Source organism: Nuphar pumila, chromosome 9, assembly GCF_984573655.1.
Source record: "Nuphar pumila chromosome 9, dmNupPumi1.hap1.1, whole genome shotgun sequence".
Classification (NCBI taxonomy): Eukaryota; Viridiplantae; Streptophyta; class Magnoliopsida; order Nymphaeales; family Nymphaeaceae; genus Nuphar; species Nuphar pumila.
In genome coordinates this window covers 64,144,962-64,156,237 of record NC_143257.1, presented here as the reverse complement: position 1 = coordinate 64,156,237, position 11,276 = coordinate 64,144,962, and the positions used below count along the sequence as shown (strand labels likewise).

The 11,276-nt window shown below is 37.6% G+C and overlaps 1 protein-coding gene across 1 annotated transcript; it reads left to right on the top strand.

Annotated features, from left to right (window-relative positions):
* The first annotated feature begins 636 nt into the window (after positions 1-636).
* Positions 637-1,030, top strand: LOC149828617 (uncharacterized). The gene is made up of 2 exons (XM_090016910.1): positions 637-852; positions 887-1,030. Exons 1-2 carry the CDS (start codon positions 637-639, stop codon positions 1,028-1,030), a joined length of 360 nt encoding a protein of 119 aa, XP_089873036.1.
* Positions 1,031-11,276: the final 10,246 nt, after the last annotated feature.

Sequence of the window (11,276 nt, the reverse complement as noted above, 5' to 3'; positions counted from 1 at the left end):
ACTTTTGTAACTCGGGGTCCTGGGGGTAAAATGGGAAGAATTGGTAATTTTGAAGGCCCAGGGTTTTGAAAATCAATTTTGAAAAGTTTAGAAATCAAATCATGATTGACAATTTTGAAAATCAAGAGTTCTGGATCTCAAAATGATATGTTGTGCAATGAAATGATATGAAATGCTCATGCAATGCTATGCAAAGACATGTTTCAAGAAATACTACTCTAAATCAGGAATTGACAATTCTAGCTTTTTGTTAAGAGTAGGATTTTGAAATTTTGCAGTTGAAGATATTTCTGAGCCTAAATAGAGAGATTTTGAGACTCGAAAATGAACTTTTTGGCTTTCTGCAAGGTTGAATCTCAGAAAATGACCATTTTGCCCTTCATTGATTTCGGAGAACCGAATGTGATGATTGGTGGAAATGTCAAGAAGGTGAGTGAAAAGTTAGGGTGTTTACAATTCCCTGTACCTATACCCATTGTATGCACCTTCTTTACATCTTCTCGCTGCACCTTTCAACACATTGCCATTGTCATAGTGCCTTACACCAAATGCACCTTTCATGTTCACTACCTAACACTTACAACACCTTCACTTTGTCGCCCCCCCCCCCCCCCCCCCTTCGCTAGTTTGATGCGAATGGTAAGTTCAACAAGCTCAATGCTATCTTCGTTCTTCCTCTTTACTGTGGCACTATCATTACAGAAAATGTATAGAGGAAAGCTGGCATCTTCAGAGTTGTTTACAATATTTGGAGGGTTTACAAGCTCTCTCCCTTTCCTTATATTTCTAACATTTATTGGAAATTTCCAGGAATCATGTGGCATTCGAACTGGCTGGGATGCGGTGATTCTAGCAGAGTTTGTTGCACTTAATGTTGCTGGCAGAGTTTGTTGCACTTAATGTTGCTGGCACTGTTGATCGTGTTTGTATAACAACATGCTTCCTGTTTTCATTGGCATTTCTTTATGAGATTAATATGCTTTCTGTCATGATTCATGGAAGAGCAGAGTTGAAACCAAAGCGATATTGAATTGATGCAATGAGTTCATCTGCTGCACTCTTCTTGCAGCATGCTCACCACCACCTGCACTATTTGCACATGTATCACCTCATTTTATTCACTGTGACTTTCTGTACACAACATTACCATCTTCAGTACCCTATGTAACTTACCACTTAACTGCCCTCTGATTAGCTCCTGTTGTCACCCTCATTCTGCTATACCTATGAGTTTCCCCTTCAACCTCCCACTTCACCTTCTTCCACTAGCATATCAATTCCACTTCACCAATAACACCTACTGTACAACCAACATATGGGAAACAACTGACAAGTCTGCAGCAAAACCTTCACTTACTGCAACAGTTTAAGATGTATGATAATATAGAAAATTTTGATCCACCGCAACCACCAGTCCCTTTAGCTATTTTCATCTTCCCAAACATTCCATTTGACATGCCTACGACGTGTTATTTGATTTCCCATTATATAGCATGAAGCATGAGTAATACACCCACTTACACTCACTTGACACATTCACTTGTATCCACTGTCACCTATGCATACACTGCATTGTATTAGTTCAACTCATTTGTCTGCAGTGTGTCATGTCAAGTTATGGTTGCAAACATCCAAACCATAGGAGATCAATTCATCACGGTGCCACCTACCTCTCTGCACATCCATCCTCACAACACAATAGCATATGCCATCTCTTATCACCTATTACCTACAATACTATCTTCATCTCTTCACCTGTCAGTCCCAACATGATATAGGTAGTGCTCATTAACCCTACCATAAAATATCCATCTCAGCACTTTCTCACTTATGAATACACAACATAACAACAGTCGGTGTATGCCTCACTACTGCACAACAACTTTCTGCATCATCTCATTGTCACCGCCCTTCATCACAACATATTATAGCATGTACCTACCTACATTTGCTGGTGCCCTCTGCATTTTTTTTATTGCATTTGTATCCCCTATCACCTGTCATCACTATTTCTGTAATTACATCAACACAACCCTTGTTGCGCTACTTCTTCCCATACCTGCCGTATGCTCTTCATCATCAACCCATCTTTCATTACAACTGCTGCACCTCTTCATTTCATTTCATCACCAACTTTCACAGCACTGTCAAGGATGCTATAACTTCACTAAATGCACTCTCAGCCACCAACATAGATGTCTTTGCATTTGCCATGCTAATTACAGATATGCGTCTAATATGCCATGTATGTTTCTCATTTAGCATGAACATCATATTTAGATGCATATGCATATATTCTCATTAGTATAAAACATATGCATGAGCATCTCATTAGTTGCATTCTAGGTTCAATGTGATATTTTGCAAGCTTCTTTCTATATGCACTCGTTATCTTTTGCTAACTCTATTTTGCAGGAAAGATGTAAATTGTTAAATTCTTTTTCTAGATTAGGATTTTGTAATTCTAAATTCAATTCAAGTTTGTAATAATTAGATATTAATGAGAATTTTTATTTTCCTGTATTAGATTAGAATGTATGAGCATGTAAATCTCATAAATTGCCTATTTCATCTCATTTTTACTTTTATTTTCAAAATCCACAATGGTGAAACACGAATGGCACACCCTCCATTCTAATGAGAGGTAATTAATCTTAAGTAAATGATTCACACTTATGGCCATAGTCAAAATGTGAATAATACTTAGGATTTTTATCTTTTATGGAATAACATTGGATCCCCACTTGGGTCTTTTTTGAAAATCATCATATTTCTCTAAAATTTTCTTCCTTTATCAAAATTTGGTATGTGGATTAATTTAAAATATATTCATGGCCATAGTCATGATATATTGAAGGTTAATTTCATTTCAAATCCCATAAAGGCACCAAAAATTCATTTTATTTTTTATTAGAATTTAAATATAGATTATATTATAATACATTTATGACCATAGTCATGAATATATTATGATTTAATCTTATTTCAATTCTATTAAAGAATAAAATATGCTTTTAAATTGCAATCTTTAAATTCTATTAAATCATTCATCATTTAGAATATAATATGATATGAAATGCTTATATGCATGAGAAAACCCTAAAAATGCAAAAATATCACAAAACACTGAATTTAACCTGATTTTCGCCTGATTATCGCTTTTGATTTTGATAATTTAACTAACTCACAAGGCATATGAACTCAAAATTATCTCAAATTTGGCATGGACATCTAAGTTAACCCTAATAACAGAATGGAATCCAAAAACCATTTTTTGGCATTTTGTTAATATGAAAATTCAATGAAAAAACCCTCAAATAGTATATTTTAGCCTACATGCCCTAAAGAAAAAAAAATTTGTAACCTAATCCTACCATAAAAATTCCTAAGCTTTTGCATGATGACAGAGGATGACTAGGGGAGAGTTTTTGCCTTTTATAGCTTTTAGATTCGACCTATGGCCGAAGAGCTACAACTCCGACAATCTAGGTCGTAATTCGGTGACCTACAGATTGAAGGAAAAATGACAGGTTTCGATAAAAATTAGAGGGAAAATATCAAATAGTGGCCAAAGCCTATGCAATGTTAGGAGAATTTCACTGACAAACATAGAAACAATTCCTTTTTTGAAAGTTTTGGGATTTGAGCTATGGTTTAGAAAGGAGCAGAGGATTATCAGAGATCTAAATCTCTGTAATTCTCAAAAACTGGAAATGGACAGACAAATAGTTTAAATCCAGGAAGAATATCTAGACTGATCCTAAAATTCTAAAATTTTGGAGAATGAAAGGGGACATGATGAGGAACAATTCCTATTTTGTTGATTTGAGCATCCGACCTATGGATTGGCAGGCCACAATGGATTAAGGTCGGTCTGGACCCTGACAAGCCTGTAACAGGCTTTTCACAAGGGTCTGCAAAAACCAATTTTTTTGAGGTAACAAACCTTGTTCTAAAAATTCCATAAAATCCAATACAATAGTAGATTTCTCGACAAATCTACTGTATTTTTTAGATGGTGAATCGGATCTCCCATGAGGGAGATTTTGAATGGACAAGTCTGCTATAGGGAGATTTGGAATTTCCACAGGGGTGAAATTCCAGTTTGGAATTTGATTTTTAAAATAAAGTTGCAGAACCCAAATCCACTTTAATTTTTTACAGTAAATCAGGAACTCATAAAGATATCTAACAAAAAGTTTTCAAGATTTATCGATGAAGATTTATACATAAAATAACGACTGGACTATGTAAATGAATTTAAAAAAATGATAAATCAATAGGCATGTGTTAATGAAACTAATGGAATAAGATATGAAGATACCTTAAATGCAATATCTAAAACATGCAACCTACATGAAAATAACAACAAAATCAAAAGAGATATAGGGAGATGTGATACTTGTTTGATGTTGGCTTTTGATAAGAGAGGATCTGATCCATCTATCAGATAGATCCCTTCTCTCACATGGCCAAAACATGAATTTCATAAAACCATTTTAACTTGCACAAACCCAGTTTGGGTTTCCTACAGCAAACATACATCATGGATTCATGCTAAACTCATATAAAAAAAATGAAAGAGATTTTACCTTGAGAAGAAAAACGCTGCTAGATCCGATTGAAGGAGGGGTTGCTGAAGCCGTGGAGGTTGCTGCTACAGTTGATGTGGCTGGAGCAACTGGTTGCAAGGGCTGCTAAGGAAGAGCCGAAGGGGGTCTTCTGCAACAGCTGAAGGTTGGAGCTAAGGCTCGGCGTCACCAAGGAGGTGATGCAATGGCTGAAAGAGGGTGGCTTTGGTGGAGGCTGCTATGGCTGGAGGATGGGCTGAAGCTACTCGAAAGAAGCAGCTATGGTGGTTGCTGTCAAGGAGGAGCTGAAGGCGAGCTGCCACCTTGGTGTGGCTGGAATCTTGAGGCTGAGGGAGTGGATGCTGGCTAAAGGCTGTGAAGGAGAAGGTTGCTGTGTAAGGAGGTGAAGAGAAAGGGGGAGAGAGAGATAGAGTCCTGAATGCTTGAGTCCAAGAGGAGAAGGGGCTTCCTAGTGATGCTTGTTTTCCAAAAAATAAAAATAAAAAGAGAACTTAGGTTTTAATAGAATTAGGGCTAAGTGCTTGAATGAGAGGAGAGAAGGGAAGTGTTCAGTCGTATATGCTCTTTTAGGCCTTTAGAAAAGAGGGAAAGGAAAGCAAAGGGGAAAGGAGGGAAGGAAGAAAGGAAGGAAGGGAAAGAAGAAGGAAAAAAGAGGGCAAAGAAGAAAGGAAAGAAGGAAAAGGGAAAAGGAAAGGAAAAAGAGAGGGAAAAAGGAAGAAAGGAAAGAAAGAGGGGGAAAGAAAATCTAGATTTTTTTTATTTTTTATTATTATTTTTACATGTGGCGCCACCTTAGAGTGGGCCCACACGATTTTTCAAAAGGGGTTTAAAAGTGGCCGCCACATTGGAGTGGGCCCACACGATTTCTAAAAAAGGAAATAAATGAAACCCAAAATCTTCAGTGTGACACTACTTGGAGTGGGTCCCACTTATTATTTTGAAAGCCAATTTTGGAAACCAAAGGGGTGAAATGGTTTCTCAAAAAACAATTCGGATAAAATGAACCATTTTTGGCAGTTTTTGAAATGAGCTCAGAATTTGAAGTTCCATACCCCATTGCAGAGCAAATCCAGTTTAGAATTTAAAAAATCAAGTTTGAAAAGAATCCAGATTTTTTTCTCGGGAAAATATTTCTAAATTTAGAATCTTGGGGGTAAAAATGTTAGTTTTGGAAACCAAGGGTTTGAAATTGATTTTTGAAGACTTTAAAACTTAAATTTGGATTGAAATTTTCAAAACTGGAGTTCTGGATCTCGAAAATGAAATGAATTGTGATGAAATGATGGAAAATGATGAGAAATGATATGGAATGCCATGCAAAATGCTAACCCTGGATAAAGAATTTTAGATATTTGACCCCGATTGACAGTTGTACCAGTTCAAAAAGTATTAAAATTGATAAAAATAGGCAAAATGGCTCAAGAAATGGTTTTGGGTCTCTACCGGGCCGAGAGTGACACTGAAAGTTAAGGTTTGAGATGGTTTGAACTAAATTGAGCTAGATTCTAAGGTTTCAGAACTCAAATGGATGGACAAGACACTGACTCAACTAAACTCCTGGACTGAATTATCAATAAATACTGCCATTTTTAGAGAAATGGTCACTGGAGTGAAGTGAGTTACGAACCATAACTGGGTTTGAGCTGGAACCAAGGTTAGTAATATTGAGATGAACTAAAACTGAAGCTCAAACACTAGCTCAACTGACTGGATTTAACTCAATTTCAGCTGAAATGGGCTAAAACACACTCCTAGACTATAGGAACTGGATTTGTACTGAAACTAGAGTACTTGAACTCCTGGTGAGCTCAAGCTAGACTCAGAGGAATGTGATTGACTGACTCAAAAATAATTGGTTTAGATTTGAACTAGAAATGAGCTCATTTCTGAGGAAATGATCCAATTTTGGCAGGAATGATCAGAAATGGAAATGACCGGCTCATTATGAGCTCAGGTAAGATAGAAATAACAAACATTCTAATTGTTCTGAGCTCAAGAATGAGCTTGGTTGACTCTGACTGACATGGGTCTAGGATGACCTAGGGGTAAAATGATAATTTCCTAAGACAGACTCAGGGTTGGACTCCTATACTGACCTAACAGGGTTGGCTTCCACACGAGGGGGAGTGTCTGAGAATGAATGAGGAAAATTTGGGGTGTTTACAGATGCCCCTCTTTGCTACTAAGCCGGTTTAGTGCCGAACTTAGTGGCAAAAAAAAAACACACCAAATTTGGGCTATATACAAAAAAAAATGTCCCAGTTAGAAAGATTTGATTGGTTACGAGAAGATTAGCCCTGATGAGAATGGTAGATATGAAATGGAGAATGACGAAAAAAAACTCACTCCATAGAAGTGAAGCTTAGGTTTTGCCCTTAACCTGGATGGGACGGAAAAATACCTCGTGTAGGAACGAGGCTTAGGTTTGACCCTTAACCTGATCGGGGAATGAAATACCTCATCATAATGAGACTCAGGTTTAACCCTTAACCTGATCGGGAAATGAAATACCTCATCAGAATGAGGCTAGGATGGGATCTTCGAACTTCCGCACAATGAATCCAATAGGGGTTTTGCAAAAGGATAAAAATGGGGGTTCCTAAAGCTTGAAATAAGGTTGATTTTGGGTGCCTCATTGCCGAGACTAAATAACTTTTGAAATTGATGACCTTTGGCGAGAAAATGATTGGTGGCTCAACCTCGAACCAAAATTGGGCTGTCTATGGTGGGAAAGTGGGGACACAAGGACGTGTGCGAATTTGAGAGCCCAGGCACTCAAATTATACAAAAGAAGGGAAGAAATCTTGAAAACTTCCATTATCAAGTCCTAAAAAAGATAACAAATGGTGCCAGGGTGTATCAAAGATGAACCTCAAGCTCTCACTTCATACCAGGATAGCTAGAAAATATTGCCAAAATGTTGAAAATTATTGTTGATTCAAAGCAATTGAAAAGTAATGCACATTGGTGCGAAAATATTTCCTCTTTTCTACCTGAAGTATTACCTCAAATTGGGCTTAACTCTGTAGAATCAAGATTCAAATTCAAATTACTTGCAATTGACTTTCTTTCAAGGAAGTTATCAATTTCCTTGATATGAAAAGAAAAGAGAGTATTCTTGATATTGTGAAAGCAATTGGTGAAAAGATATTGATAAAAGAATTTCACAAAATTTAAAGAAGATTCTTTGGCAGATTTGGTAGTTTGATATCCAGAATTTTTCTCATAATGATCTTTTTGCACTCTTTTTGAGACATTGAGCTTTCTTGGATTTTTGGGGAGAAGTTTATTGCATCATCCTTCATTTTGGAGATGTTCTGACTTTTCTTTTCTTTTCTTTTCTTTTTTGGAAAGATACGTCACAAACTCCTTTAACTTGGAGATGTTTCGATCCTTCTTTGTCTTAGGAATTATACCGACGATATTGTCTCTTTGGTTGGAAATCTCTTGATGATTGCAGAAATCAAATAACTTTTAGAGTTTGTCGGGAGGTTCATCGCATTCGCCTTCAACTTGGCGATGATCTGAACTTTCTCTGGAAGGATCTGTCACAAACTCCTTCATCTTGGAGATGGTTCAAATCTTCTTTGGCCCCGGGGGTCTAACTCATCCACCAGTTTTCAACTTGATGATGATTGAGAGATCCCTTTTGCAGATATTTAATTACAACTTAAATGATTGAGGAGATATGAAAATTGAGTGGATTTTTTCTTTATCGCCCAGGATATCTTTACTGCCTTATTTCCACAAGAATGATCTTTAAAAATGTGCCATTGACTGCGATCAATATCAATCACTTACGACTTTCCAACAATATTAAATTTTCTTTGCTGGCCATATCGAGAATTTATTCTTCATCCTTTTGGTTAGCCAATAAAAAATTTTGATTTTTGAATCCTTCTTCGCAAAAGCTTTGCTCTTTCGAAAGTAATGCTGAAGGTATTCTGAGGTAAAGATTTTGAAATCAACAAGCTTTTGACGGCAAGTTGACAAAATGTTCTTGAAATCCTGTGTGAAAAAAATTACTTGATATCCAACTGACATATCCGTGGCTAGAGTTTGGACCTTGAAGTTTGACCAGTGGGTAGACTGGATTTTGTTTATATGGACCAGCTTAAAAGCAAGATTTGTTGACCGACCAGCTCGAAAGCAGGATTTGTTGACCGACCGGCTCAAAAGCAGGATTTGTTGACTGACCAGCTCGAAAGCAGGATTTGTTGACCGACCAGCTCGAAAACAGGATTTGATGACCGACCAGCTTGAAAGCAGGATTTGTTGACCGACCAGCTCGAAAGCAGGATTTGTTGACCGACCAGCTCGAAAGTAGGATTTGATTGATTGACCAGCTTGAAAGCATGATTTGTTTTGAAAGGTTAATTTGACGGTTTAAAAAATGATTGACATTGATGAGATTGTAACTCGAAGGCTTAAAAATGATTGGTATTGGTAGGATTGTAACCAGAAGTGTTGAAAATGATTTGACATTGATAAAGCTGTAACTCGAAGGTTTGAACATGATAGACATGGTGAAAGTTGTAACCCGAATGCAGAAAAATGACTGATATTGGTAAGGTTGTAACCCGAAGGGTTTAACAAGATTAGCCAACTCGGAGGTCGGTTTGTAGAAATTTGAAATTAAGCATGAGATTGAACCATTATAGAGAACTATGTTACTTCTATGAATGGTCTCAGGATTATCCCTTATCCTGAATGGGAAATGAATTGAAAATTGAGGAGGATTGACAAAAAGAGGAATAGAAATTGACAGAAGATTGATAGAAATGGAGAAAATTGAGGAAAGATTGATGAAAGTTCTGAATTTCAATAGGCTATCATAGTTAACTGTATGTGGCCTGGTTTTCAGGATTAACCCCTTATCCTGAATGGGGAGTTTAGGTTTATCCCTTAACCTGAAAGGGAGAAATAAATTTGATGCAAATGAATGCGAATGAATGCATCCAAATGCGAATGCATGCAAATGAATGCAAAATTATGTAAATGGGTGCACAGGCGTGCAAAGTGAGAGATTTGTTTGATCCTGCTTACATACAGGATGTTTTGAAGACAATTTTCAAAATAATGCCCCAGTATAATAGGGAAAACAAATTTTTGATAAAAGAAAGATAATTGATGTTTGAAGAACACTCTCTGAAGGTGACAAAGCAACTGACTTTTGATTGATTCAGGAGGGACTCTGAAGAAAGTCATTCCTCATAAAAGGACATTTTGCGAAGAAGGAGAACAAAAGGTGGAATCAAGCTTATGAAGAAAATTGATAATTTTATTGATTGCATTGAAGAAAAAATGACAAATCAAGGAAAGATAAACATGATTACATCATCCTTCTAAAATAAAAGCAAGATGAGAAATGGGAAAATGCTGACATTGTCAGCTTTTTGAATGATTGAGGAAAAAGCTTAGTCAGGATCACTGGTCCTTCTTTTCATCTTCAACGAGGAGATTCTTATCAATGTAGTCTTGAACGATGTTCTTGAAGATGAAACAATGCTCGGTGTCGTGCCCCATTGTTCGATGAAACTTGCAAAACTGATCTTTAAACCTTCCCATGGTCACAGGAGGATCTGCCATCTTAGGAAGTTTAACCATCCCCTTGGTTATCATATACTCAAGAACTTGCTCGAGCGGTTGTTCTAGGGGAGTAAAATTGCGATCGTATCCCCAACCGTCATGCTTTGGTCTCCCTTGGGGCTTTAATTCTAGTTGGATGCTCGAGGGAGGGTTGTCATTCTGCCTGCTGATTCTGTCCTCTTGACCTGTGTGACCATCTCTGCTAGGATTTAGACTCTCTGATCCGTCGGTGTAATTCTTTCTGCCACCCCTTTTGCTTCTGCCATTGCTGTTGCCGGTGGCATTCACAGAGAATGTGAAGTTTGACTTCTTTTTGGTATCTGGGTTGCTCTTTGAGAGCGTGAGACTCTCATACACTCCATTCTCTGTTCCCATTTTAAGCCATTCGGCTTGTTCTATCAATTCGACGAAGGATCATGCCGGGGAAGTGGAGATCAGACCTCTCAAAGGTTGGGAGAAATTATTTAAGATGACCAACAATGCATACCCATCCGATATCAGATCCCTCATTTGATTGCAAGTGGATCTCCATCTGTAGATGAAGTCTCTAGCCTTTTCGTCCTCTTTCTGCTTTAGATTGTAGAGATGATTGAGGGTTAGTAGCGCTTCTGTGTTGAACAAAAATTGCTCATTAAAAAGATTAACCACCTTGTCAAATTCTTTCAGCTCGATGGGATTTATATGCTCCAAGTACCATTTTGCAGTTGTGACCTCTAGACTGCGAGGAAAACATCTAAACAAAGTGCGATTGTCTCTCTTGAATCTATTACATTCCGCGAAGAACATATCCAGGTGAGTCTTGGGATTGCCAGTCCCATTAAATTTGACAAATTTATGGAGGGAGATCCTCTAGGTTGTCATCCCCTTCCAAACCATCATAGAAATCCTCAGTCGTGAAGACCTTCTTTCCTTGATCGCGAGCTTGCAGATCTTTGACTATTTTGAGCACGTCTTTGAGTTGTGACTGGTCGGGGTCATTAATAGACTGATCCTTGGAATTAATGGCTGACCTCTGCCCCTGAGTCATCTTCTGAAAAGCTAACTGAGCATCACACTCTTCATCGATGTCACCCTCTGACTCGACTTCATCGGAAG

Bases quoted from the DNA above. Each gene is read 5' to 3' on its own strand.
- LOC149828617 (XM_090016910.1), top strand. From the start codon at position 637: ATGGTAAGTTCAACAAGCTCAATGCTATCTTCGTTCTTCCTCTTTACT. The intron at 853-886 runs GCAGAGTTTGTT...TTGCTGGCAGAG, and splicing joins GCTGGGATGCGGTGATTCTA to TTTGTTGCACTTAATGTTGC.